Source organism: Harpegnathos saltator, unplaced genomic scaffold (genome assembly GCF_003227715.2).
Source record: "Harpegnathos saltator strain DR-91 unplaced genomic scaffold, Hsal_v8.6 scaffold63, whole genome shotgun sequence".
Classification (NCBI taxonomy): Eukaryota; Metazoa; Arthropoda; class Insecta; order Hymenoptera; family Formicidae; genus Harpegnathos; species Harpegnathos saltator.
Genome location: NW_020230460.1, coordinates 1 through 27,500, shown reverse-complemented (window position 1 = coordinate 27,500; position 27,500 = coordinate 1). Strand labels below are relative to the sequence as shown.

At 40.4% G+C, this 27,500-nt stretch overlaps 4 protein-coding genes and 1 long non-coding RNA gene across 13 annotated transcripts in view; 2 read left to right on the top strand and 3 right to left on the bottom strand.

The window, feature by feature from the left end:
• LOC105183556 (uncharacterized) overlaps positions 1 to 314 on the bottom strand; it is a 3,537-nt gene extending 3,223 nt beyond the window's left edge. The window contains exon 1 of the long non-coding RNA XR_849788.3: positions 242 to 314. This is a non-coding gene — a long non-coding RNA (uncharacterized LOC105183556). The remainder of the gene's footprint in view (positions 1 to 241) is intronic.
• A 586-nt stretch (positions 315 to 900) lies between these two features.
• On the top strand, positions 901 to 4,681 carry Yod1 (Yod1 deubiquitinase). The gene is made up of 4 exons (XM_011141784.3): positions 901 to 1,384; positions 1,728 to 1,884; positions 2,015 to 2,331; positions 2,482 to 4,681. The coding sequence occupies exons 1-4, from the start codon at positions 1,145 to 1,147 to the stop codon at positions 2,695 to 2,697; spliced, it is 930 nt and encodes a 309-aa protein (XP_011140086.1). The 5' UTR covers positions 901 to 1,144; the 3' UTR covers positions 2,698 to 4,681.
• A 245-nt stretch (positions 4,682 to 4,926) lies between these two features.
• LOC105183552 (uncharacterized) lies at positions 4,927 to 13,342 on the bottom strand. 3 transcript variants are annotated; one of them, XM_011141782.2, is made up of 13 exons: positions 13,244 to 13,342; positions 12,548 to 12,663; positions 12,277 to 12,458; positions 11,874 to 12,136; positions 11,596 to 11,791; positions 11,134 to 11,414; positions 10,375 to 10,775; positions 10,004 to 10,149; positions 9,586 to 9,914; positions 9,356 to 9,490; positions 9,081 to 9,262; positions 8,724 to 8,878; positions 4,927 to 7,660 (listed from the first exon to the last, which is right to left on the bottom strand). In XM_011141782.2, exons 2-13 carry the CDS (start codon positions 12,624 to 12,626, stop codon positions 6,524 to 6,526), a joined length of 3,486 nt encoding a protein of 1,161 aa, XP_011140084.2. In that variant the 5' UTR covers positions 12,627 to 12,663; positions 13,244 to 13,342; the 3' UTR covers positions 4,927 to 6,523. The 3 variants fall into 3 exon arrangements, with proteins under 3 accessions (XP_011140084.2, XP_025160443.1, XP_011140083.2); XM_025304658.1 differs by lacking the exon at positions 13,244 to 13,342 and adding an exon at positions 12,887 to 12,905; XM_011141781.3 differs by lacking the exon at positions 13,244 to 13,342 and adding an exon at positions 12,790 to 12,839.
• Positions 13,343 to 14,373: 1,031 nt separating this feature from the next.
• On the top strand, positions 14,374 to 15,849 carry LOC105183550 (rhodanese domain-containing protein CG4456). Of its 5 annotated transcripts, none has more exons than XM_025304646.1 (5): positions 14,388 to 14,508; positions 14,568 to 14,692; positions 14,973 to 15,173; positions 15,327 to 15,486; positions 15,560 to 15,709. In XM_025304646.1, the coding sequence occupies exons 3-5, from the start codon at positions 15,029 to 15,031 to the stop codon at positions 15,612 to 15,614; spliced, it is 360 nt and encodes a 119-aa protein (XP_025160431.1). In that variant the 5' UTR covers positions 14,388 to 14,508; positions 14,568 to 14,692; positions 14,973 to 15,028; the 3' UTR covers positions 15,615 to 15,709. The 5 variants fall into 5 exon arrangements, with proteins under 5 accessions (XP_011140080.1, XP_025160431.1, XP_019697201.1 ...); XM_019841642.2 differs by having other exon boundaries at positions 14,568 to 14,829; XM_011141778.3 differs by lacking the exon at positions 14,568 to 14,692 and having other exon boundaries at positions 14,374 to 14,508.
• On the bottom strand, positions 15,832 to 17,832 carry LOC105183551 (NKAP family protein CG6066). 3 transcript variants are annotated; one of them, XM_025304641.1, is made up of 6 exons: positions 17,716 to 17,832; positions 17,432 to 17,509; positions 17,042 to 17,154; positions 16,673 to 16,766; positions 16,127 to 16,545; positions 15,832 to 16,037 (listed from the first exon to the last, which is right to left on the bottom strand). In XM_025304641.1, exons 3-6 carry the CDS (start codon positions 17,128 to 17,130, stop codon positions 15,860 to 15,862), a joined length of 780 nt encoding a protein of 259 aa, XP_025160426.1. In that variant the 5' UTR covers positions 17,131 to 17,154; positions 17,432 to 17,509; positions 17,716 to 17,832; the 3' UTR covers positions 15,832 to 15,859. The 3 variants fall into 3 exon arrangements, with proteins under 3 accessions (XP_025160426.1, XP_025160427.1, XP_011140082.1); XM_025304642.1 differs by having other exon boundaries at positions 17,432 to 17,492; positions 17,716 to 17,817; XM_011141780.3 differs by lacking the exon at positions 17,716 to 17,832 and having other exon boundaries at positions 17,432 to 17,573.
• Positions 17,833 to 27,500: the final 9,668 nt, after the last annotated feature.

The window sequence follows — 27,500 nt, the reverse complement described above, 5'->3', positions numbered from 1 at the left end:
GGGACAAACAGTTTGACGGGACACCTTGCGTATGTATATATGCATATGCAAGTGTATATATGCATATACATATTACAGTAGATATACATAGAGAAAATTATGCACCGGACCAGTAGAGACTATTAGAAGAAACATCTCTTGGAGCGCGTAAACGCGCTCGATTCGCTCATTACTCGAACCGCAGTATTATACGGTAAGGCGTAAATCTACATAAAGCACTGTGCCACTCGTGTATACACACCAATTTCAATAAAAGCGACAGTTCTTGTAGGAAAAATCGTGCGACTTGACTGCGAGAACCGATCGCGTGTAATACTTACTGCTTCACGCTTGTTGTCGCGTACCTCGATTGGTCGGTAACAAGGTCCGTAAATAGAGGAACAGAACAAAATTAGGTCCTCTCACAGCCGCCATTTTGGAGCCAGAGAATCTGTGTTGGTGTACATACGTGATACTATGTACATGTAGTATTATGGTTTAGTGTGTGAGTGAATGGAGTAATTAAAACATAGTTTAAGATGTAATCAGAAGTAAAACATATTTTAAGCACATTCCAAAATACCAGTGAGAATTTTCAGATGAAAAACAACTACAATGCCGCCAACTGTAGTACAAAGAATTGCAAAAAACGAAAATAATTTTTGACCTGACAGTATGTGGTTAATCAGCTGAGCCACGGTCGCCACCATTTTCGAGCCAGACTGTGTGAAGTGGATGAGAGGACCTAACTTTGTTCCTCTATTTACGGACCTTGGTCGGTAAAAGCGGTGGCGGCTCGTAACGGAATTTCGGGAACCAATAGTACTTGTGTAGTACAAATCAACGGCGGGACAGACAATCGATCAAACAATCGATTCTCGTACAAAAGAGGAGTCGAATTGTATCACCCGTCAAAGTCTTATATCCCTGGGTTGCTCCGTTTTCGGTCGCTCGTGCGATGACCCGTTGTTAGTTATCGCTGGCGCTACCACGGTTATCAGACTAACAATGTATCCTTGTGAATGCTCATGATTGATCGTTCAGCTGTGACGACGAAGAGAACAACGACGACGAGGAGGTGGTGGTGGATAAAAGTCCCGTGGGGTACACGGAACAGCTGATCGACGCTAACTCCACGAATCGTGCACGGTCTTGATAGATCGCTATGGCAGGTTTCGTGCTTCGAGTGAAAACAAAATCGGGCCAGAAGGTCGTCAATGGCCTTACTCCTCAGGACAAGGCGTTCCAGTTAAAGACGAAACTCGCTGAGCTCACTGGGGTACCCGTCGCCGCTCTTCAGGTGCTTGTCGGCTTCCCACCGAAGCCCGTCGACCTGGATGCCGATATCGCGATCGAGCGCATCGGCATTGTCTCCGGGGATACCTTGATTGTTGAGGAGAAGCGGGTCTGTTTTCCTTTGCAGTTATCATGTTTATACAGTTTGGTAGCTTACAAAATTTTCTTATACATTGTTTGTATCCAATGTTTCTACGTTATAAAGTAAAAAAGTTTAAAGATATACCAAGATGAATAGTTGGAATTTAATATTTTAATATTGGAATGTAATCAAGAGAGTGACATTGAATGAAATAATTAGTCAAATTGGCTTTACTGTGTAATAAACTAAAGTTTGATTTTATTAAGTTAAGATCAATTTTATAGAATATTTTTTTTACTACTATTTCTTTAAAATATAAAAGGAAGCATTCATTTATAATCATATTAAGAACTCTACTTTTAATGTGCAGATCATGTTCAATGGAGAGGAACAAAGATTCGATAATTATAGCCGATCACACATAGTTGATCAAGAGAGCTTTGTGGATGCTCCTGGTGTATTGATGAAGAAAGTCGTGCCTGCCGACAATTCCTGTCTTTTCACTAGTGTGGGCTATGTGCTGAATGGTAAGCAAGTACCTGAAGATACCACGATAATCAAGATACCCAAGAAGAAACCAAATTAGCAAGACAACAGAGATTATGCTTAGAAGCTGTACAGCAGTGATAATGGTTGCAGCTGTGTGCACTCTTTCAGGAAAGGTCGACACTAGTTGCGCCAGCTTCATGAGAGAGATTATAGCTAATGCAGTAGCAGCTGACCCAGAGGAATATTCAGAGGCATTTTTGGGTAGACCCAATGCAGAGTACTGCAAGTGGATCCTCAAGTCCGACTCGTGGGGCGGCGCCATCGAGTTGTCGATTCTATCCAAATTTTATGGCTTGGAAATTGCAGTGATCGACAGCATTAACGCAATCATTAATAGGTTCGGCGAGGATCAGCATTATACTCAGAGAGTCTTTCTTATATTCGACGGAATTCATTACGATCCGCTTTACTTAGAGCCGCTGGATGTAAGTTTCCATAAATAGTCTATAAAATTCCTTAAATAAGTGCAATAACGATGCGAAGTGCTTCATAAATAATTTATATATCTACGAATCGCGTTAATCGCGACATCGCGTGTAAAATTTACTCTTGAACTTTCTAATTCGTTGATTCAGAGTGGCTGTATTCAAACAATCTTTCCCACTGAGGACGAAAGGATGCTGTTGGAAGCTGCGGAGCTCGCGCGAGAAGCGAAATCGAGTCGTCAATTCACAGATGTGCAGAAGTTCACGCTGATCTGCAATGACTGTAAAATCAGACTGAACGGACAAATGGCGGCGCAGCAGCACGCCAAGGACACTGGTCACAAGAATTTTGGCGAAGTAGCGTAGCCGTGTCGCCGATTGATGATTCCTCCGGTGACAGCTAACCTTGACCCTAAACAGTATATACAGTCTCGGACACTCGCTTTTTATATATATAAATATTTCGAGAATTTGATTACTATCACTCTCTTACATCTCTCATTGCTTCACTATTGAAACTTCACAATCATCCTCTTATTGTTATTACAGATCACCGTGCATTCTTCATTCGAGCGACAAAAAGTTCTATCTGTTACCATTTCTCGTGTGCAAATCAAATATACAGAATCTTCGAGTTATAAGAACGGTATAATATTCGAAAGTATGATTAAAAGTAATATCGAGAAAGAAAGTTTTTATGATACTTGTTAGTTTTATTTAATAGCTATAAGATTTAATCCGAAAATTTTATAGAACTCGTCATCTAGATGTTTGAATTTCATTCAGAGGATTCAGAAATTTCATGGTTCTTCAAAAGTATCGGATTATAAGTGAGATCATGAGATGTACGAAGCATCATTAAATTTCAATTCGGTAAAGATGTTATAAAAGTTTTGTGTAAAAACTCTCAAGCATGATATATATTTTCTCTTATATACACATATGTATGTATGTATGTATACATATACACACGCATGTGCGTGCGCTCAATTTCATGCAAGTTTATTTTTCTAATGCATGGAAATATAATGCTGTAAATAATATGTGATTAGTTTCTGCAAGTAATATGATACAGATGTAGTTAGCGCGCATATGAGATATATTATTTTTATAAATTATATTCTAAATTATGTATAATTCTACGATCATTATATATTCTCTTTATAGAGAAGTATTCTCTTAATGAACGAATTAAAACATTCACCGAATCATTATAAGCGTACTTATACGAAACGATTGTTGCACGCGTATTAACAATAGCATTTTAAGACTATTTTATACTGTTTAGGATTAAGGGGTCGCTGACGGGAACGTTCATAGCTAGGTGCAATAAGCTAACGAAAGCAGCTAACGACAATGTTTTTTTACTCGAGCGAGGCGCTTGCGAATAGCAAACACCTTTCTTGTCATTAGTGTGAATCGTATGCGGTGCAATTTACAGGACTGTTAATGCGCATAATATATAAAAATTATTGATTTTCACTAAACGTCGAGTGAGATGAGATCTTAATATTCATCATCGTAGAATAGAATATCCCGGCGACGTTCGGCTTATCTGTGAGATCTTTATCCTTTTATAGTTTTTATCTTATCGCAAGATAATGTTATTTGTTACGAATTAAATGGTCTTCAAATAGTTTTTATATAAAGAGAAAGCAAGATATAAATAAATTAATTGATAAGTTGACAGAGAGGCGACACGTGATCACGCAGATATCCTGAACGCTATATCGAGCGATAACGAAATGAACGAGACATATTTTACAAGAGGGGCTGTATTTCAAACCTTTCTTTACATCGAGTAACTCGTCAGCAATCTCTTCATTCGAGTACAAAATGTCACAAAACGATATACACCAGTCAACGACCTGTGTTTTAAATGTCACGAGCATCGTTTGACGGACACGCTCTCTCTTTCTCTCTCTCTCTCTCTCTCTCTCTCTCTCTCTCTCTCTCTCTCTCTCTCTCTCTCTCTCTCTCTCTCTCTCTCTCTCTCTCTCTGTCCCTCCCACATCGATCGACGCAGTCGATTCTCTTACAGAATCTCCTACGGGAGAAAAAAGATCTGCTTACTGGGTACCGGCGCAGTAAAGCTATCGAAACCACAGACTTGAAATTCGTTATGAAGTATAAACCTACGACGGATTATTATTATTAACATATCGGCCGTGTGTAGATTCTTATTCTTTTCCTTATAACGAAGAATGATGTTCGTCCATAGAGCGAACGGCTGTATCAAAAATAGAGAGCGAAACGACGATTCGGTACGGCGTTTATAATTATATATATATATATATATATATATATATATATATATATGTATGTATTCGAACACTGCCGTGAGTTTTTTCAACTTCAAGAAATCACACTTTCGTCTTATAATCGCGCTTGTAGTTTCACGCGCGAAAGCAAAAGCAACGGAAGCACGCTGCTACCGGGGAGAAAAAATATCTTAGGAAAATATCATGAGGAACGATATTTGGATACGTGGTGCGGCATTTAGCTGTTACTACGTAGTAGCTCAACTTGTAGTTCGACGCTCAATAAAGTAGCGTCTTGCGGAACGCTCTATTTCTTTGGTGACGTTACATTTGGTATTCTTGCATGTGGAAAGAAGCCATATTACATCAACGTCAATCGAATGCAAGATTATCAACATCATCACCTATGATAATCGCCAATCTTTCGAATCGCATCCTGGCATCCGCTGTCTCAACGATAAGCGATCTTCGAATTATGACGCGATTCGTACGATTTGCATAAATTTAAGTCACTCCGGAAGGAGAGAACATACATCTCCGCTTTGCGAGGGCTTTTCCCGGCGATTCAGAATCTTTTGTGGCACTACGCACACAGGCCCAAACTAACTTCGGCCATGTTTTCCCACACACGATTAACGTATGATTCGCGTGATCAATCGAATGTCCTATGTCACAATTTGAAGAGTAATTCAATTAGCCGCACGCCATACGTAGAAATTATCATATATACCGGAGAAAAACAAGTATCAACATCAAACGCGTATGCGTGTACGTAATAATATTAGAGACAGCTAATTCCAAAATATATAGCACAAATAAATACAGTAAATCATATTAAGAAACGAGATATATATATATATATATATATCGGTTATAAAAAACGCAGCGCATTCACGCGTATAATAGTTTTATACTTTGGCGTTCTCTGTTTGCGTCGTAGTTTCTATACGAATATCTACAAGAACTCTAACAAAAATAACTTTAAAGAGCGCGATTAAAAGAGATACGAATTACGTACGTACTATAGAGTAACATATCTATGTGATTCTACAAAGGGATTACGTTTTATACGATGAAGTTACACGAAGAGAACTATCGTCTGTCGGGTAAAAAGAGCGCGCGCGTAATACCGCGTAAGAACGAAACGAGAGAGAAGAAAACAGGAACAGGCGAGAACAGAAATAACTTGCGAGGACAAATAGATGAAGTGCAACGTCACACAGTATCCAATTGTTCAGTCTTATCGGAACCTAGACCTAATTACCAATTCGGAGCTCTCGAGAACCGTCGAAGGCGTATGAACTGCGCGATCGGGTCGATCGGGAAGAAATATGATTATTTGTACACAGACTAGCGACGGACATTGTCCCCTTTTCTTTCCTTTTCGCAAACTCTTCTGCACTGGCGCTTTTCTCTTCTTCATGTATATCGAAAAAAGGAGAAGCGGGAGGACGTGTATCCTTTCTCTGTGAGAACAAGATTCGCAGAGATCGCGCATGAGAAGGCACTTCGCACACGAGAGCGATATGTACATATCGTCTCATCTTGTCGTTAAAGGGGCCGCGCTTTAAGCGCGAGCATGTGAAACGCGAGCACGAGAAAGACAATTCTTTCTTTCCCTACACCCTTCTCGGAAGTTACTTTGGTAATGACTAGGTCATACACTATCGCTACGTTAATTTAACAAATCCGTGGTTTGCGTTCGGTCGTCCGCGATCAGCGATCGTGACAACTTCGTCGTTCCGTCGTTATGGCCATTCCTGAATTGAACGCGGGATACATGTGATGAACGACGTACGAGAAGACATAGCCGAGACGACGTGAACCCGATTCAAGGACACGCATCATCGCGTGTTCCCTGTGCGCGGACCTTCCTGTATGTACTTTCCATGTGTACCGCTCGCTCGAGACGATGCGCGCGGTCCGAATTTTCAGAACTGGATGCGATAGTTGTTGGGACGCGGTATCGACCTAGCTTTCACTGGCGGCAAGGAGGCGGTGGAGGCCTCGCTGCTGGCGGTGCCACCGGAGTCGCGTGCGCCGCCGCTCTTGCTGCTTACGGTGCTGCCGGTGCTCTGCGCCCGCGAGGATCCACCGCCCACCACTTGTCCGGCTTTTCTCAGCGTGCCAGCCTTCACCGCGGATGACGACGGGGAGTCACCGTCGCTCAAGCGGCCGTACTCGCCGATGCGACGCGACGGTGGCGGTATGAACGAGCGACTCTGGATCTCTCTGTGCTTGACTATTTCCGTGTTGTTGCCGTTGCCGACGATGGTCGACTTCTTGCGGCCTGCGATCGCACCACTGTCCGACTGCAGTCTCTCGTACTCATGGCTACCGCCGCCACCGTTACCGGCAGCACTGCTCGCCGCTACGGTCGCCGTAGTCATTACGGGTGATGATTTCTTCAGATTGTTCGTCACAAAGCTTTCTACCACACTCCCCGCCGACGTCGTCGTCGCAGTCGTCGATTTCTTCTTGCGCGACGTCTTCGCGTCGAATCTACCGTACTCGATGCTGCTGCAATTGTTGGAATCGCGTACGGTCTTGGAGCCGCTAGCACTCATCGTCGTCGTGGTCGTCGTTATAGTAGCCGCGGCCGACGAAGAGTCCAGACTTACCGGACCGGGATCGGACTTCTTACGTGTCTCCGTGTCGCTCAGACGGCAGTAGCGCGAGTTCGCCGTGGACTTGAGAGCCCGCGGTGGTCGCGGTAACGAACTAGGTGGTAGACTGCCAGCGCGACGCGGCTCACCCTCCTGCATCCGTTGCCGTTGCGAGCTCCTACCCTGCTTCTCCAGTAACATCATGTCCTCACCCGCTTGTTTGCCGTCCGACAGCCTGGTAATCGTGCCCTTCAGCCTGGCCGCCGCACTGGCCAGCTCGATTATGCTCGGCGACACCACGGCGTGCTCTGTACCGGACGAGTCGTCCAACAGTCGGCTTTTGCTCGAGGCGGTGCTCGAAGTACCTGTGCTATCTACACCCGCCAGTAGTGGCTTGGGTATTTTTCCTTTTCGCGACGCAGTGCCTGGATTAGAGAATCCTGGAAAACAGCAAAGTGCCCGCTGAAACAAGAGAAGAGAACGTACGGGTTGGCAAGAGAGGAGAGGCCGGGACCTGGAAAAGGGGTTAGTGCTCGCCGTAAAAAAACCAGCACATGCACATTCAGGGACACTTTGGGATCAGGAGGAGAGGAGGATTAATCTTCTCGGTATGGTCATTGGAGAGAAATTAGAATTAAAAAAAGAAGAAATGGATTAATTAAAACTTGAGATCTATTTTGTTATTTGCTCTATCTTCTATCTTGACAAACGAATGGCACACAACATCGCTTTAGGAAAGAATTAAGATATAAAAAAGAAATGACATTTATGGCATTATAGCACACACACTTGTGTAAGAGTAACACGTGTCACTAATTACTTAAACATATTCCTCAACAAATAAAAGAAAAAAAAAATGAAATTAATTAGACTATGTTAAAAATCACACACACAAGGTTATGGAATTAAACGTTAATCGAGTAATTCCAATCAAAGAATAGTCGGTGTGTGAGGTTTCTCGGACGAGACAATCAAATGACCGTCTCGATTTCTTCGTTCGACTAGAACAGAATAAAACAAATTTTCCATCTGAGATTTCGATTTCCTATTTATCGAACGTGCACACACCGACTATTCTCATAACAGGCTTCCAAAAGGTACTCCAGTCATATAACACCAACACAAGAATACCTTCGAACGTGTGATCTGTAATATTTTCATGATCAGCGGCGACTATTAAAAAGATGCTAAAGAACTCAAAATACGATCATCCGAAAATTAACATATCTCTATTGATAAAAAAAAGATAAATATTAATATAAACAACAAATTAAAGTCCGAGCGCGCGCACACACACACACACACACACACACACATATATGTGTGTATATGTATATGTATACATGTATATATATATATATGTATATATATGTATATAAATAATGACATATATCTATAAATATCTATAATAACAGATCGTGGTGTGCGAAGTGCCGACGAGACTCGATGATGTAATGATTCGTTCTTAAATTAATGACATATGATGCGATTATATATGACACTGCACCTTGATAATTCTGCCTACCTTGCTAAGTAGCTGAGAGTCTAGTTCTTTCAGTTGATCATCGAGACTCTTATTAGTTTGCTCAAAGCTGCCTTGTTTTCTATATTTATAACTGTCAGTAACGCCGTAAGAAGCAGTGCTGCCGTACCCACTACCACCGCCGAGCACACTGCTCACTTTGGAAAAAAATAAAAAATTAGTACAATAAGACATATATAATATAAAAATATATAAGTAGATATATAGTAAGATATATATAATTTTTTCAAGAGTATATCTTAATACGTTTTTACATCATGTATACAATTTCTTTTTCAGGTAAGGTTTAAATACTCTTCGACAGAAGAAGAAGGCAAACAAATTTGTGACTCCGCTTACCAAGTTCCGACGTACTTGTCAACGCGGTATGATGATCCGCCGATGTACTCGAGTGAGATGAGTGTGCGGCGGGATAACTGCCTACGCCGCTACTACAACTGCTATCTTTATCATACGTGTGTTTCTGAAGCACCCTGATCATAGCGTCCCTTTCTGCCAATTTGGATTCTAAATCTTTCATTCTGTTGATAGAACAATTTTTAGATTATATTCTTAACTTCAGAACGATTATAAATAGTTAACTGTCCAGATCGAGGTTGACAAATATCCCTCACCTAGATTCCAGATCGGCCAGTTTCTTCTGCGCGACGTGTACCTCGTCCATGTGTCTCATCTTTTCTGAACGAGCCTCAGCGATTAGTTTCTCCGCGTCTTGACTCGTCTTCTCCAGTGCGGCGATCTTCGCGTCTCTGATTCGACAAACATGAAACGATACACGATATAGACAATAAGACGGATGGAACAAATGTCGCCAAGTTCCAACATATAATGAGTCTTCACTCACTTTGGGAGACTGGCTGCGTCGATAGCCGCCTGCCTCAGTGCACTTTCCTCAAGATACCGTTGCTCCCATTTTGCGACGTCACCTTCGAGTGACATGATTTTCTCATCCCGTTCGCGCAACCGTCGTTTAAAGTCCGCGATCGTTTCGACGTTCGGCGTCTGCTCATTGCCGTTGGCACCACCAGCACCACCACCTTCGCGTAATTCTCTCTCGAGCTGACCTCTCAGTTGTCTTTCGGTTTCTTCTCGTCTATCGCTAGACGCCTGAAGCGAAGACAAAGCTCGCTGAAGCTGACCCACTCTCTCCACATACACTTGCTTCTTGCGACACTGCGTACGAACGAGAAATATTTTGCGTTACGATCAACACCTGTGATTATGTGGATTTATTATACGTATAAATTCGACATCAAACTCACCTCATCCTCGAGTCGTACAACATTACGCTGTGCGTTACTCAACGCATTGTCGAGAATTTCAATATGCTTGCGTTGTTCCTGCAGAGTGGCACGTTGCGCGGCTAGCTCGATTTCCTGTCTCTCCTTCGCAGCAGCCAATTCTTTATCTAAAAGAAGGACTCATATAATTGCTACACAAGAGGACATTATGCGCGCTCATGCAGAGATTCTTAAAATCTTCACTTAGGGTGTCCACAGCTTGCGATCCCAATTTTAGACAAATTCTTTTTTTCCACTCAACATTATTCTAAAAAGCGAAACTGCCGAGACAAGTCGTCAAGATTTTATATACCACCCTCCGTAGAAATCTATAGTGCGAATCGATATCGTACTCTGAGTGATGAGCTGTCCGATGAGCAGCTCCCGTTGCGTCAGCTCCTTTCGCATGGACTCGACGATCGGCGGACTGTCCGTACGCGCGGACAACAAGTCGATCTGGTCTCTTAACGCGCGATTCAATTCGATCAATCGTTTGCAATCATTCTGTAGCCTCGATCTAGCAGCGCGCTCCAGTTTCTCTCGTCGCTCGCACGATGCCGCGAGTTCTTCATGAGCGCGATGTACTTTCGCTATCTCTTGCTCCAATTTTTGCGACTTAGCGACCTTGTTGTAGCAACGATTCAAATCTAGCTTTAATGCGCTATTCTCCTGAATCAATATCTGAATCATCTCCGATGGCGGCCACACCTCACCCGTCTCCCTCTCTATTTCTTCGCGTCCCTTGGTTTGAGGTCTAGAAACATTCGGGGATAATTTTATGTTAATACATTCTGTTTATGAAGCAATTAGACGTCAGTCTAATAAACGGTCTAAAACAGTTAAATGTTCATCTGTAAAGCAATTAGAATTCTTAGACAAAAATGTGCTAGTCTGTTCAAAATAAAATATTTGAGAACTTTCTAGACAACTTATTAGTTTTGAACGTAAAAGTAAAAAATTAATTCTTATTGACAATTAAACTGTACATAATTGTCTTTAGAATATCATTAGTAGCAAAAAAAGATCTTACTGAAGCAGCAATCGAGAATTAGATATCACAACGAATATTCTAGGTCCCTAACATGCGTGCAGCACGCGGAAAATGTAAGTACCGCGGGGATGTCACTCGGAGATTGTAATTATCGATGTCCGCTTTATTGATTCTAGACAAATCAGGCTGTGATCTCGATATAGTTAATTTCTCCGTCGGTCCGAGGAGTCTGTGTTTGTTTTTCAACGGTAACAACGTGGATATGTAGGACGGAGGCGATCTGTCTTCGAACTCATTGTCGTTCTGCTTTCCCCTGTCGCCTTCTCTTATCCTCATCTCTATACTTCCCCCATTGTTATTGTATGATGGTATCTTCACTTCCTTCGCAAGATGCTTTAAAACCTGTAGAATAAAATGTTAAATTTAACTACTTGTCCAATTATACACAATTTAATCAGTTTCATTTTGTCTTAATATCATCAAATTGCATCATACCAAAGCAATTACTAATATTAAATTTTACATGTTTATAAGAATGTTATAATGCTACTTTTTGATTTACTAATTAGTAGGTCAATTTCACCTGGGATTGATTGAGATAATCATCCGGAATATCTGTGATTTCTTGGCAACCTCCGCCACCAGATTGTTCATGAGTATATTCCTCGTGCTGCAGATTGGACAAAGACTGCATTGTAGGACTGCTGGAATGGCCCTTGCCACTGCCATCACAATACAAGTAACCCATATCTCCATGCTCTCTTACTATACCTGTCAGCCTATGTATATGCCAATATATGATTGTTAAATATACAATAAATAAGCATTTTTATTAAAAGAACCATTTAAAATGGCATTTACCTTGTAGAAGGGACCCATGTGTTTTCATCGTTAGCATTATGTATAATCAGTGTATTGTAAGAACTTGTTGAAACATCTAGGCTGCTCCTATTGGAACCAACACTGGTACGATTGCTCAAGTTATCCTTCAAACTATTTCGATTGGATCCATTGATACTATCCTTTAAGCTATTACGATTGGAACCATTCAAGCTCTCCTTTAAACTATTTCTGTTTGATCCATTCAAACTATCTTTCAAACTATTTCTGTTGTGCAAATTGCCCTAAGTAACAAGAAGATATTTTAATTCTCCAAATTCTCCAAATTACTATAGTAATATCCATATTTATATATACAATTGTTATACATACATATACATGTATATATATCTTAGAATGCTTAGAATATTCATATTATGCATACCTGAATATTTGGTATGTTCTCTTTATGACTGGAAGATCTAGAAGGGCTCTGTTGTTGATTTTCCTGACCTTGGGGTTCCTGCCGTGCTGTATGTCTTATGACATATCTTTCCTCATTGCTTAGATTTTCATTAGATGTGGAAACATCAGTATCACTACCACTCAAACTCTGGGGAAGACCACCTATAAAAAAAAAGATATTGAAATAAATACCAAGCATAACACATAAGCATTATAAGCATTAAGTTTATTATTATGTTCATTAAGTTTACCTTGCATAGACAATTGTTTCCTCTGTAAATTATTATTTGAGAATGGTAGGAACCTGTTTCCTTGTTGCAGGGAACTCATTTTTGCAGCTGCCTCATTTACGTAACTTGTACTTTGTCTGAGAAGAATAAACCATTTTATATGTTACAAAGACTAGATTATGAGACACAAAAGGTATAGATTCGAAATATAGACTGCACCATCATGAACTCATTAAATTCTACTATAAAATTCCATGGCATACTTGAAGCTTCTATAGCTTTTTGCAATTATAGCCATACAAATAAACAATGGGACATATCATAATAATAATTATAACGTTATAATTGTAATTATTATACAGTTATAATCATCATCACTATCATTATCATCATCGTCGCCGTCGTCTTGTCGTTGTCGTTGTCGTCGTCGTCGTCGTCGTCGTCGTCGTCGTCGTCGTCGTCGTCGTCGTCGTCGTCGTCGTCGTCGTCGTCGTCGTCGTCGTCGTCGTCGTTGTCGTGGTCGTCGTCGTCGTCGTCGTCGTCGTCGTCGTCGTCGTCGTCGTCGTCGTCGTTGTCGTCGTCGTCGTCGTCTTCAGGGTGTATCTGCCACTGGTCATACAATCGTGCCCATAAAATTTACATATTCGGTGCTATGCAACACGACGCATCACAATGACATTTTGTCTACGCCTGCTATTTTCTTGTCTAGCTACTTACTCGATGTGAAATCGTGAAAAAGAAACCGAAAATCACGATTATTTTCGATAAATTAGTATACTCTACTCCTCCGTACATGAGAAATAAAAAGAACTAGTTACCGCATTCCTCGTCAGACTGCGCTACCACCTGCCTCCAGCAGAATCCTAAAATGCGCTTTTCAACAAGCAACAGTTCCGACATATTATTTTATTTTTAACGAGTTTCGGAACGCGAACGATGTTTAATTGCTTTTGGAACATTTTATGAATAATGAAAAATAGATGCAACATATTTTGATAAGAAATGTTTGTCAATTATTTATATCAGTATAGTGGTAATTATACAGTAGGGGCCTCACCTCCAATTTATTCAGATAGAGAATTTCTAGAGTGCGTAGAGAAAGTTAGGCACTCTAAAAATTCAACCAATTGGAACGTCCGACAAATTTGTCGTACGATGTATGTACATAATATTAGCCTGATAACGTGTGCTTAAATGCAATGAATTAATTATTCGTCCTTGTAAATACAAGAGATAATATCTATAAAATCGATCAATTCGCGCTCTTTCTTCATGCGGCCACAGAGTATGCGCATGTAGCTATAGAGCGCATAAGCTAAGACTCCATGCATGCGGTGAGCTGCGGCAAATGCTGCGGTGACCAATCAGGAGACAGACGCATGCCGGAGCTTGCCGCAACCGGACTTGCGCCTCCCTCCTGATTGGTCATCGCAGCCGTTTGCCGGAGCTCACCGCATGCATGGAGTCTTAGCTTTACTCATGCCGCTATATATTGTCGGTATGATAGATTTCCTGACTTAAGCCAGCGGTACACGGTGCTTGTTTTCGTGCTGAATTGCTTGCTGGATGAAAATACTGCGTTCTGATTGGTGCATTTCCATCCATCTTCGGAAAAGTATCAATCAGAACGCAGTATTTTCATCCAGCAAGCAATCCAGCACGAAAACAAGTACCGTATGCCACTGGCTTTAGATAGTCATCAACTTTAAGGGCCAGAGCACAGACTTCTGCATAACGTATAATACACAACGCATAAGAGAATTAACAAATCAGAGTTCTTCATTTCTATCCTGGGAGGGAAATGAAGAACTCTGATTGGTTGATTCCCTTATGCGTTGTGTATTATGCGTTATGCAGAAGTCTGTGTTCTGGCCCTTACGATTAATATCTTGTTTCGCTGGGCGGAGCAACCTTTTTTCTTTCAGTTTCTTTCGTTTTATGTAAAAACGGGTCGATCGAGCATAAATTTGTCAATATTAGAGGTAAGACTCCTAAAACAGTGCTTAGGAATTATTTTCACTTTTTAAGCGATTTTCGAAAGATTTTCAGGATTTTCCTCCACTTCTTATCTTCCCGTTATTGCACTCGTATGTCCACTGACCGTAGATCTGACAGTTGCGCTCTCTATCTCAAGACTGGTGATATTATATCTATTATACACAAAATGTACACCAGATTTTCACGTCACTTTTGCAAAAATTTCGTATTATTAGTCACCTCTTGTAAAAATAGACATGTATTAATAAGTAAATTAAGTTATCGACAATCTTCAGAAATTATATTTGATCGCTTAACAAATAGTCGTGCGTATTTTGTCCAAGAGTAGAATTCAGAAATAGACATCACTGCATCAATTATAAATATTTCTTTTATCTTGTTTATTATATAAAGAAACTTTTGACAAATTCTTATTGCAGAATGTTTAAAATAATCGATAAATTTTTAGTGACATCGAGTTTGTATTTCTTAAATTTATTTTGTCGAGAAATAAGCACCACAACAATGAGCAGACAAGATGAAAAATTTAATATTAACTATGAACAGCTGCTAGAAGCACAAAAGGACAATAGTATTTTAATCATTGATGTCAGGGAACAATCAGAAATAAACGAAACTGGCAAATTACCAGGCAGTATTCATGTTCCAAGTAGGAATCTTTCATTGTATTTAGTTTTCTATCTTATCTAATATTTCAGCCAATATTAACAATATATAAATACTAATAACAGATGATTTATAACATATTAACAATTATAAAATAATATAAATAGCATACAAATAATGAAATATGTTTATTCAGTGGACAATGTTTCTAACACATTGCAAAATCTATCAGAAGAAGATTTTATGGAAAGATATGGCAAATCTAAGCCTACTAAACTAACAAAAATTATATTCAGTTGCCGGTCTGGCAAGAGGAGTGGCATGGTACAGCAAGAGATGCAGAAATTAGGCTACAAGTATAGTAAACCTTTTAAAACAATATTACAACAGTTTAAATATTTATAATTGAAATATTTATTTATTTTACAGTGTATATAATTATACTGGAGGTTGGATGGATTGGGAGAATAAACAAAAGGCTTGAATAAAGAAGAGGAATTATTGTTGCTATATCAATGAAACATACACATATATATAATTTCTTAGTATCTTATAAGAATAAAATATAGTTATATTGAGATAATCATATGTCTTGATGACTATCTATATGAATATATCGTGACTACTTGGATTAAATTAATATTTACATAATATAACAAATACAGAAGTTGTATCTTTTTATGTACAAAGGACAAAAAATCTGCACGTCAAGATTTGTACAAATAGAATTCACTTATTCTTCTGCTCCTGTGCCAGCTTCTGGTTAACCATCTCCCTGAATTGTCCCAATATACGATTCTCTCGCTTCTGCCGTTCTTCCTTGCTGAACATTGCCAAAGCACGTTTCTCATCAGCAGAATAGATCTGGTTCTCCTTACGAATACGAACTGCTTCCATGCGACGATGTCTTTAAAGAAGTAAGATATTCAAAAAAATATTATTAATTGATACATTGTTAGACTGTAATAGTTAGCAGCATAATTTTATATAGCTTACCTACTACCACTCATGACATAGCCAACAGATTCATAAGCTGCAATCTCTTCTGAAGTCAAACCAATTTCTCCTCTCCTAGGTATACGTTTGCCTTCAGCTACATAAGCTGCCATTGCTGCACCTTCACCTGGCAATAATGCTTTACCAAAATCTTTTGCAGATAAAGTCACATGTGGTTTAGGTGCAGGTCCAACTACATCGTCATCTCCACTATCATCTGAACTAGAACCCTTTTTGGATTTTATCTTATTGGTAATTAATGTTTTTTCTACCCAAACTTCTTCATCACCGCTACTGCTGCTATCATCAGAACTACTTTCTGTTTCCTTCTTTGCTTTCTTTTTTTTCTTCTTCCTTTTTTTCTCCTTCTCCTTTTTTGCCTTTCTTTCTTTCTTCTCTCTTTTTAATTTTTTACTTTTCTAAAAAAGTATATTCATTAATGTATTATTTCTTGATACAAAACAATATTACAAGTATCTTATTCAATTTGGGTATCTATTGACATTACATGCCATATTGTATTACATATGAAATTAATTTAAATACCTTTTTCTTCATATCATGTTTCTTTCTCTTGCCATCCTTTGGTGAGATGTCACCATTGTGTTTAGTTAGATCTTCGTTCTCTTCATCTGAGCTACTAAAAGTAGAAGAGCAATTCAAAACATTGTATCTTTTGATAGCTAAATTATTATATATATATATTCTATACCTAGAACACATAGATTTTTAATATTGTTTTGAGTACTATTTACCAGTATCAAAATATATTTCAAATTCTTGTTTAGAAATAAGAATAAGTTTAATTAATACATTTTCACAAGATCAAAAGCAGCAAGTATATTTGAAGCATTTTTAATTTTACCTTAGATCAGAATGATTAGGTTAGATACAAAATTAAGCAAAAATACATACTATTCTATTCGCGTAGGAGATTTACTCCAAGCTCCAGAAACCCCACGTAATCCTATCAATTCTCTTTCGCGTCTTCGTGCATCCATCATATTGTCTCTTTATTTTCTTCTTTCCTATAAATATAAATGCCTATTCAGGTCAAGATAGTATCACTTTTCCTCTTTCCACTTCTATATTTTTCAACTTTTCATTTTAATATTCATAAAAACTTTTATAAACTAATATAACAAATACATTTTAACATGTTTGTTATAACTTATAAAATCTTATTTATTTTTTTATTGTTTATTCTCTTTCTTTCACTTTTATCTTTCTTTCACTCTCTCTTTTTCTCTCTTTCTCTTTCCCTCAATCTTCACTACAAGCGTCTAAAGCCCGTATCAGACCTACCAATTATGAAGGCAGATTTTTATCGTTCATGAATAAACAACTATGATTGCGTTCACTATGGCTGCGTTCCGAAATCAACTGTCAGTATTGAAAATACATAAGGTCTGTTCTTTATAGCTGCATTACTGAACTAGTGCAATAGGTTAAAATGAGACAACTATATTTTTTCTCATTCTTATTGCACTAATTCAGCAGTGCAGCTATAAAGAATAGACCCATAGTTTGTGTCGCGTATATTAAGCCAGCGGCTGCATTCAGCAGATTCAACAGTTGGACAACATTACTAGATTTTCCACTGAATCTCGTTCCTGATTGATAAATACTTCTGGATCTATGAAGAATCTAAAAGAATGCTCCAATCACAGACAATAATCACTAAGCGCTTCCTGATCACTTTGTTCTACTGAACGTGGCCACTGAATGCACCCATTATGTCTCAACGTGTATATTTAATTTCTCGCCTTTCGTTGTGAGCCGCTGACTGCGCAGGCGTGCTCCGCAGGCGGAGCAGTAACACTCTCAAGGCAGAGAGTAACCTGAGAGCGACCAATACGACATTTTCTGCGACACCGACTTTCCGCACTGGGAAAGGACGCCATCTGCATCCATTTTGAGAGGGGAACTACGATAGTACATCAACTTTCAGGTCTCGGTGGTAAAATCTGCATATGGTGGAAGTCCATGCTATATCCACTTTCAGACGGTTTATGTCCGTGCTGCAATGACAGTTGCCATCTCTATGCCAGACTATGCCCGTGTGGTCTAAAAAGAGCGGGAGAGAGGGGGGGAGGAGCAGAAAAAATAAAAGTACGTATTAAATGTTAAATCTTCGAATATATATTGCCGTATCAAAGTCTCTTCTATAATAAACAATTTGACATGCATGGAGACGCATGATGTATCGTTGTCCGCGTCCCGTTCACTTCGTCTTGTTTTTTAATTCAGCATCCCGTCCGCTCCGGACATTCGCTCGTGGCACTGACAGTGGCCGTCGGTGAGCATTCGATCCGCTCGGAGGAGCACGTGTTATTCACGTAATTAACGTGACGAGACTCCGATTATAAATATCCCGCGAGTCGACGAAATATTTGAACTTTTAAAAAAAGCATCAAAGAAAATCACGTTAATGTTGTCATTGGTAAAATCTCACCCCGGTATATATTTTCTTATTTTCGAAATAAAAAAAGCCAAACGAATGCAATTAAATGTTATTTATCATCATTGAATATTAAATGAAAAGTAGAAGAGTTATTGCCCGCAGCGGATAATCTCCCTGTATAAAATGTCGAACTGAAACATATTAAAAAGTATTGACATTTTGAATACGTCTGAATTCTGCTTTCTGATCCGAAGAAAGGGAAAATAAAAAGTATTAGTTCCCATTAAATTTCACCGCGCTAAATGCGAGATGGCAGTAGTGAATGCTTCGCATTAACAAGGATTCAATTCGTTTCAAATATGCCTTGTATTCAATCGCAATCGATAATTTTTAAATGCGAACTTTCGTATTGAAAAATATTCACTTCTTCTCCTAATCGTTTTCGGATTCAGAGGCATACAAGATTTTCACGTTCTATTCCCCGTCGCATTAAAAAGTATTCACCCGCGATCCAATCTGAGAGCAGAATTCACGACAAAATCTCGTGAATGCGAAACAATACTTTTAAATACGACATTTTATACAGGACTAATATTTAATAAGAGCGCGACTAAATTCGCATAGGATGAAATTCCATTCTTTAACGCTACCATGACCTTTAATTATTCTCTGAAAACGGCGTCACAACAACTTACACTTTGTACAATTAGTTGCTAACACATTTTCTAATCGTATACATTCCTCTTTAATTAACATAAAGCCAACAAATGTCCGATGCTTCGACAGAGTAATTTTCTTTATTTTCAGTAATCAATAGAGTGCATCAATGTCGCGTACAGTTGAAAGGCCTCGCATTCCCCTCGTTGTCCCGGAACCTTCGAGAAAACAAGAGACGCTCAAAGGCAAGTCTCTCTTGCTTCAACCGCCGCCGAGGCCCGCAATGTTTACATCGCGCCGATTGTGTTGATCGGCTCGCGAGCGACGACACTTTTTGCCCTTCGTATTATAATACTCGCGCACCTCATGTATTCGATCTCATTCCATCAGCAGCAGCTGTGCGCGACGCTCTCGTCACTTCCGTCTCGTGTAATTAAAAGAAATATATCTCGTCGGTCCTCGAGATACTCAATCGGCATCGCGTCGGCATCTCATTCATTAACTGCACGATCGAATCGCGAGTATCAGCATTAGAAGCGTGAGCGAGTGAAATCCGAAGGACTTCAGCAGTCGAGAAGCAGAACGCCGGCAACGATACGTCACGTTTCGAGGTATGTGGAATCATTTATTACGCGGGAGGTCTCCGATAACGAGAGCGTACGTTTGATGAATTTTCCGGGAATAAGAAGTCGGAATTTCGCGCTCGGCATTCACAATCCGTCATCATCCGACTAGTAATCATCACTTTATGAATTTGCAATTACTCTCGTCAATCTCTGTCTGTCTATCTATTTATTGCGTTGTTGTATACAAAAGATATTGATCCAGACAGAGACGGATAACGGTCCATGGACGTGGATCTCGAATTCATCATGTTCTCAATCAAACATTCTGAATCATTCCCAATTCCTGTGTGAGAATATTGGTCTTGTGTAGAATATTTAACGTCATATCGCTTCTTAGACTGCGACCTTTTTTGTTTTCGGTCAGCGTTTCTTTCAAGTTTGTTTACTCTTGTTACGGGATCTGAATTTAAATGTCCATCCGTAAAAGAATATTTTCGAGAGCACACAACTGTTGTCTCCGCTTCTTATTGTCATTTTCTTTCGTCAGCTCTTTCAAGAGCTCCTATCTAGACATTCAATATCAATAAAGAAAAAAAATCGTAGCGAATATTCTCCACTCATCCCGACCAACCATTTTTTCTCTACCGCAGCTTACCAACCAAGAATGGTAAATTTTTGTTCCAGACGTTGCGGGAAGCAAGTCCGGCGGACGCGGATGCCGCACCGGAGGATCCGGTTCGGGCAGAGCAGGGTCGGCCGGAAGGTAAAGTTTACAAGTTTCCTACACATCTGTGTTCAACTCTTTACGATCTTTGCCTTTGTAACTTGTTCCTCATCAGCTCTCTTGAAAGCTTCAAGTCCCATTTAAATTTTCAATGTTGGAACAAAAATATAAAGATAATTCCGTATCAAAATATATCCGTATTTTCGATTGGTCCCGATCAAAGATATTCTCTCTCCACCGCAGGTTATCAACCGGGAAAATGATTTTTCTGTTTCAGTTGTTGCGGAAAGCAACAGCAATCCGGTGGACGCGGATGCCGCACCGGAGGATCCGGTTCGGGCGAAGCAGAGTCGGCTTGAAGGTAAGTTTACAAGTTTACTATAGTCCTCTGTTTGACCCTTGGCGATCTAGAGCTGGGATATAATTTCCGGCTCGACTTGAATTACGATCGCAGAGGGTAAACTACTCTTTTACTCGCCCGCACTCGTTGGTCAAATCTGATGAGCAAATGTGAATTTTTTGTTACAGAGTTGAAGCGGAACGTGGCCGGCTCTGACTGCAAGTCGTTTCGGTGAGTCAAAATGAAAAGAGAAACAAAATTCTGCATGACGAATGTGTGGGACTAATAAAATAAAATATCGTTCGAGTCAATGCGAATTGCAAATAGATACTTGCATGTGTGTATTTGTGACGTTGAATAAAATACATTGCTCGAAACAATCAGGGGATTACTTGATCGATAGCCTGCATTACATACAAGATTTAAAATACTGAATGATTCTCTTTTGATGTTCAGTCATCTGAATAAGAGAATATTCATATGTACAAACGCGACACCGATATCAGCTGCTTTATTTTTATTTTTCAAGCGGGCCGCAGAATTACTTAACGATTTAATTATTTGACAATATTCAATTGTCCGTATAAAATATATTCATACCTAAATGCCGATATCGTTAGCTACTTTTCTTTTATTTGCAAAACAGGCTGTAGAATTATTTGGCAATATTGTTCATTCATCACAATCCCTATTGTCTCGAGTAGCGTATAATGCGCGTAGAAATTGCGCCAGCGCACGCCGAGCTTGAGGTATCCTCGCTCGCGTGCCTTTGAATATCGTGACCGCGGTTGTCAATATACGCGTTTTTACTCGCGTTGCTAACAAAGAAAACTTAAATTCTCATTTCGCCAAAGTATCGTGAACATAAGCTTCGTCGTGACAGAGCTATAATGCGTGAAAACTTTGCCCCGCTCCTTTCTCTTTGCGCTCCCCCCCCCCAAAGGGGGACCGGTTTCTGATTGTCTAATCTTTCCTCGCGTGCATTCGCGTCGCGAATATTTCACTCGTAGATATCGATAATCCCACATTTTCGCGACTTTTCAGACGCAATCGCGAAAAGCACCGTAAAAATCCGTTGGACGAGTCAATAAATTTTCACACGGTTCTTACTCCTCGCCGATCGAGTTTATAGAGTCCGTTTCGCAGCGCGCAAAAAGTTTCCACCGATGGCGAGTAAAACGTTCGTTAATTGATGTAAATATCGCCGTTCTAATACCGCGTATCGACCGCGTCGCGGAAGTGTGATGAAAGTGTAGCGATCACCGTGGGACGAGCTGCAAGATGGATATTGCGCGACATGGAGAGCGGCAGCGGACATGGGCGGACATTGGTGGATCTGGTTGGATGCAACAGACATCATCAATATCATCATTGGTGAGTGTCTGACTCAAAGCTCGCAGAAAGAACTTTTATTATTACTTTATTATTACTTTTATTATTACATTGTGCATGCCGCAAATTTGCATTGACTCTTGTAACGAAAAATATATTCCATGAATTATTGTCCTATATTATTCTATTGCCATATATTGTTGCCATATATTGTTGCCATATATTGTTGCCATATTTTGTTGCCGTATATTATTACCATATATTATTCCCATATATTGCCATATATTCTCGCCATATAATATGGCCACTTGAAATCGCGCGACCAATCAAGAAAACTGAATTTATCGGTAATCGCAAAGGCAGACGTCACAAATGGATGTTAGCAGCCGGTCTCAGGGATGACCGATAACAATACTGTTGCTGCAATTTAACTTTAAACAACAGCGGCCACAGATCGCAAGAAACTTTTTATCGCGGACTAACCTTTCTAACGGAATGTTCCCGAGAAGCTCCCTTGAGATAAATGGAAGTTATAAGCGAACCACATTGATAGCATATTTAACCTTCGATATCTCCCAAAGGTCTCAAAATACAGGAACGCTCTTTTGCAATAAAGTTCTATATCAACCGTACTTTGACCATAAAGCTCGACTTCCAATTCACAGTAGAAACGGAGATATTAACACCACAAGTTCAACATTTTAACTTACTATATCTCCTAAACCGTTCAAGAAACAGGAACGCGCTCTTGCCACAATGTAGTCCTATACCAATCCTAATCTTACCATAAATTTCAACTCAATTCTCAGTAGAAGCGGAGATATCAAGGGAAAAGTTGGAAAAATTTAACTTTCAATATCTCCTAAACGGTTAGAGATACAGGCCTGGTTCTAGTACCAAATTAAAGCCCTCTCAAAACCCTACATTTTGCATAAGTGACGACTCTCTACTCCCAGTAGAAGCGGAGATATCAACGGAGAAAGCTTGGAAAACTTTAACCTTCGATATCTCCTAAACGGTTAGAGATACAGGCTTCGGACAGGTACAAATTAAAGCCCTTTCAAAACCCTACATTTTGGACTACATGGACGACTCTCTACTCCCAGTAGAAGCGGAGATATCGTCGGAGAAAGGTTGGAAAACTTTAAACTTCGATATCTCCTAAACGGTTAGAGATACAGGCTTCGGACAGGTACCAAATTAAAGCCCTTTCAAAACCCTACATTTTGGACTACATGGACGACTCTCTACTCCCAGTAGAAGCGGAGATATCGACGGATGAAGGCTGGATATCGACGGAGAAAGGTTGGAAAACTTTAACCTTCGATATCTCCTAAACGGTTAGAGATACAGGCTTCGGACAGGTACCAAATTAAAGCCCTTTCAAAACCCTACATTTTGGACTACATGGACGACTCTCTACTCCCAGTAGAAGCGGAGATATCGTCGGTACGAGGAAAGGTTGGAAAACTTTAAACTTCGATATCTCCTAAACGGTTAGAGATACAGGCTTCGGACAGGTACCAAATTAAAGCCCTTTCAAAACCCTACATTTTGGACTACATGGACGACTCTCTACTCCCAATAGAAGCGGAGATATCGACGGATGAAGGCTGGATATCGACGGAGAAAGGTTAGAAAACTTTAACCTTCGATATCTCCTAAACGGTTAGAGATACAGGCTTCGGACAGGTACCAAATTAAAGCCCTTTCAAAACCCTACATTTTGGACTACAATGGACGACCCTCTACTCCCAATAGAAGCGGAGATATCGACGAATGAAGGCTGGATATCGACGGAGAAAGGTTAGAAAACTTTAACCTTCGATATCTCCTAAACGGTTAGAGATACAGGCTTCGGACAGGTACCAAATTAAAGCCCTTTCAAAAACCCTACATTTTGGACTACAATGACGACCCTCTACTCCCAATAGAAGCGGAGATATCGACGGATGAAGGCTGGATATCGACGGAGAAAGGTTAGAAAACTTTAACCTTCGATATCTCCTAAACGGTTAGAGATACAGGCTTCGGACAGGTACCAAATTAAAGCCCTTTCAAAACCCTACATTTTGGACTACATGACGACCCTCTACTCCCAATAGAAGCGGAGATATCGACGAATGAAGGCTGGATATCGACGGAGAAAGGTTAGAAAACTTTAACCTTCGATATCTCCTAAACGGTTAGAGATACAGGCTTCGGACAGGTACCAAATTAAAGCCCTTTCAAAACCCTACATTTTGGACTACAATGACGACCCTCTACTCCCAATAGAAGCGGAGATATCGACGGATGAAGGCTGGATATCGACGGAGAAAGGTTAGAAAACTTTAACCTTCGATATCTCCTAAACGGTTAGAGATACAGGCTTCGGACAGGTACCAAATTAAAGCCCTTTCAAAACCCTACATTTTGGACTACAATGACGACCCTCTACTCCCAATAGAAGCGGAGATATCGACGAATGAAGGCTGGATATCGACGGAGAAAGGTTGAAAACTTTAACCTTCGATATCTCCTAAACGGTTAGAGATACAGGCTTCGGACAGGTACCAAATTAAAGCCCTTTCAAAACCCTACATTTTGGACTACAATGACGACCCTCTACTCCCAATAGAAGCGGAGATATCGACGGATGAAGGCTGGATATCGACGGAGAAAGGTTAGAAAACTTTAACCTTCGATATCTCCTAAACGGTTAGAGATACAGGCTTCGGACAGGTACCAAATTAAAGCCCTTTCAAAACCCTACATTTTGGACTACAATGACGACCCTCTACTCCCAATAGAAGCGGAGATATCGACGGATGAAGGCTGGATATCGACGGAGAAAGGTTAGAAAACTTTAACCTTCGATATCTCCTAAACGGTTAGAGATACAGGCTTCGGACAGGTACCAAATTAAAGCCCTTTCAAAACCCTACATTTTGGACTACATGGACGACCCTCTACTCCCAATAGAAGCGGAGATATCGACGAATGAAGGCTGGATATCGACGGAGAAAGGTTAGAAAACTTTAACCTTCGATATCTCCTAAACGGTTAGAGATACAGGCTTCGGACAGGTACCAAATTAAAGCCCTTTCAAAACCCTACATTTTGGACTACATGGACGACCCTCTACTCCCAATAGAAGCGGAGATATCGACGAATGAAGGCTGGATATCGACGGAGAAAGGTTAGAAAACTTTAACCTTCGATATCTCCTAAACGGTTAGAGATACAGGCTTCGGACAGGTACCAAATTAAAGCCCTTTCAAAACCCTACATTTTGGACTACATGGACGACCCTCTACTCCCAGTAGAAGCGGAGATATCGACGGATGAAGGCTGGATATCGACGGAGAAAGGTTAGAAAACTTTAACCTTCGATATCTCCTAAACGGTTAGAGATACAGGCTTCGGACAGGTACCAAATTAAAGCCCTTTCAAAACCCTACATTTTGGACTACATGGACGACCCTCTACTCCCAATAGAAGCGGAGATATCGACGGAGAAAAGGTTGGAAAACTTTAACCTTCGATATCTCCTAAACGGTTAGAGATACAGGCTTCGGACAGGTACCAAATTAAAGCCCTTTCAAAACCCTACATTTTGGACTACAATGACGACCCTCTACTCCCAATAGAAGCGGAGATATCGACGGATGAAGGCTGGATATCGACGGAGAAAGGTTAGAAAACTTTAACCTTCGATATCTCCTAAACGGTTAGAGATACAGGCTTCGGACAGGTACCAAATTAAAGCCCTTTCAAAACCCTACATTTTGGACTACATGGACGACCCTCTACTCCCAATAGAAGCGGAGATATCGACGAATGAAGGCTGGATATCGACGGAGAAAGGTTAGAAAACTTTAACCTTCGATATCTCCTAAACGGTTAGAGATACAGGCTTCGGACAGGTACCAAATTAAAGCCCTTTCAAAACCCTACATTTTGGACTACATGGACGACCCTCTACTCCCAATAGAAGCGGAGATATCGACGATGAAGGCTGGATATCGACGGAGAAAGGTTAGAAAACTTTAACCTTCGATATCTCCTAAACGGTTAGAGATACAGGCTTCGGACAGGTACCAAAATTAAAGCCCTTTCAAAACCCTACATTTTGGACTACAATGACGACCCTCTACTCCCAATAGAAGCGGAGATATCGACGAATGAAGGCTGGATATCGACGGAGAAAGGTTAGAAAACTTTAACCTTCGATATCTCCTAAACGGTTAGAGATACAGGCTTCGGACAGGTACCAAATTAAAGCCCTTTCAAAACCCTACATTTTGGACTACAATGAACGACCCTCTACTCCCAATAGAAGCGGAGATATCGACGAATGAAGGCTGGATATCGACGGAGAAAGGTTAGAAAACTTTAACCTTCGATATCTCCTAAACGGTTAGAGATACAGGCTTCGGACAGGTACCAAATTAAAGCCCTTTCAAAACCCTACATTTTGGACTACATGACGACCTCTACTCCCATAGAAGCGGAGATATCGACGGATGAAGGCTGGATATCGACGGAGAAAGGTTGAAACTTTAACCTTCGATATCTCCTAAACGGTTAGAGATACAGGCTTCGGACAGGTACCAAATTAAAGCCCTTTCAAAACCCTACATTTTGGACTACATGACGACCCTCTACTCCCAATAGAAGCGGAGATATCGACGGATGAAGGCTGGATATCGACGGAGAAAGGTTAGAAAACTTTAACCTTCGATATCTCCTAAACGGTTAGAGATACAGGCTTCGGACAGGTACCAAATTAAAGCCCTTTCAAAACCCTACATTTTGGACTACATGGACGACCCTCTACTCCCAATAGAAGCGGAGATATCGACGATGAAGGCTGGATATCGACGGAGAAAGGTTAGAAAACTTTAACCTTCGATATCTCCTAAACGGTTAGAGATACAGGCTTCGGACAGGTACCAAATTAAAGCCCTTTCAAAACCCTACATTTTGGACTACAATGACGACCCTCTACTCCCAATAGAAGCGGAGATATCGACGGATGAAGGCTGGATATCGACGGAGAAAGGTTAGAAAACTTTAACCTTCGATATCTCCTAAACGGTTAGAGATACAGGCTTCGGACAGGTACCAAATTAAAGCCCTTTCAAAACCCTACATTTTGGACTACATGGACGACCCTCTACTCCCAATAGAAGCGGAGATATCGACGGAGGCTGGATATCGACGGAGAAAGGTTAGAAAACTTTAACCTTCGATATCTCCTAAACGGTTAGAGATACAGGCTTCGGACAGGTACCAAATTAAAGCCCTTTCAAAACCCTACATTTTGGACTACAATGACGACTCCTCTACTCCCAATAGAAGCGACG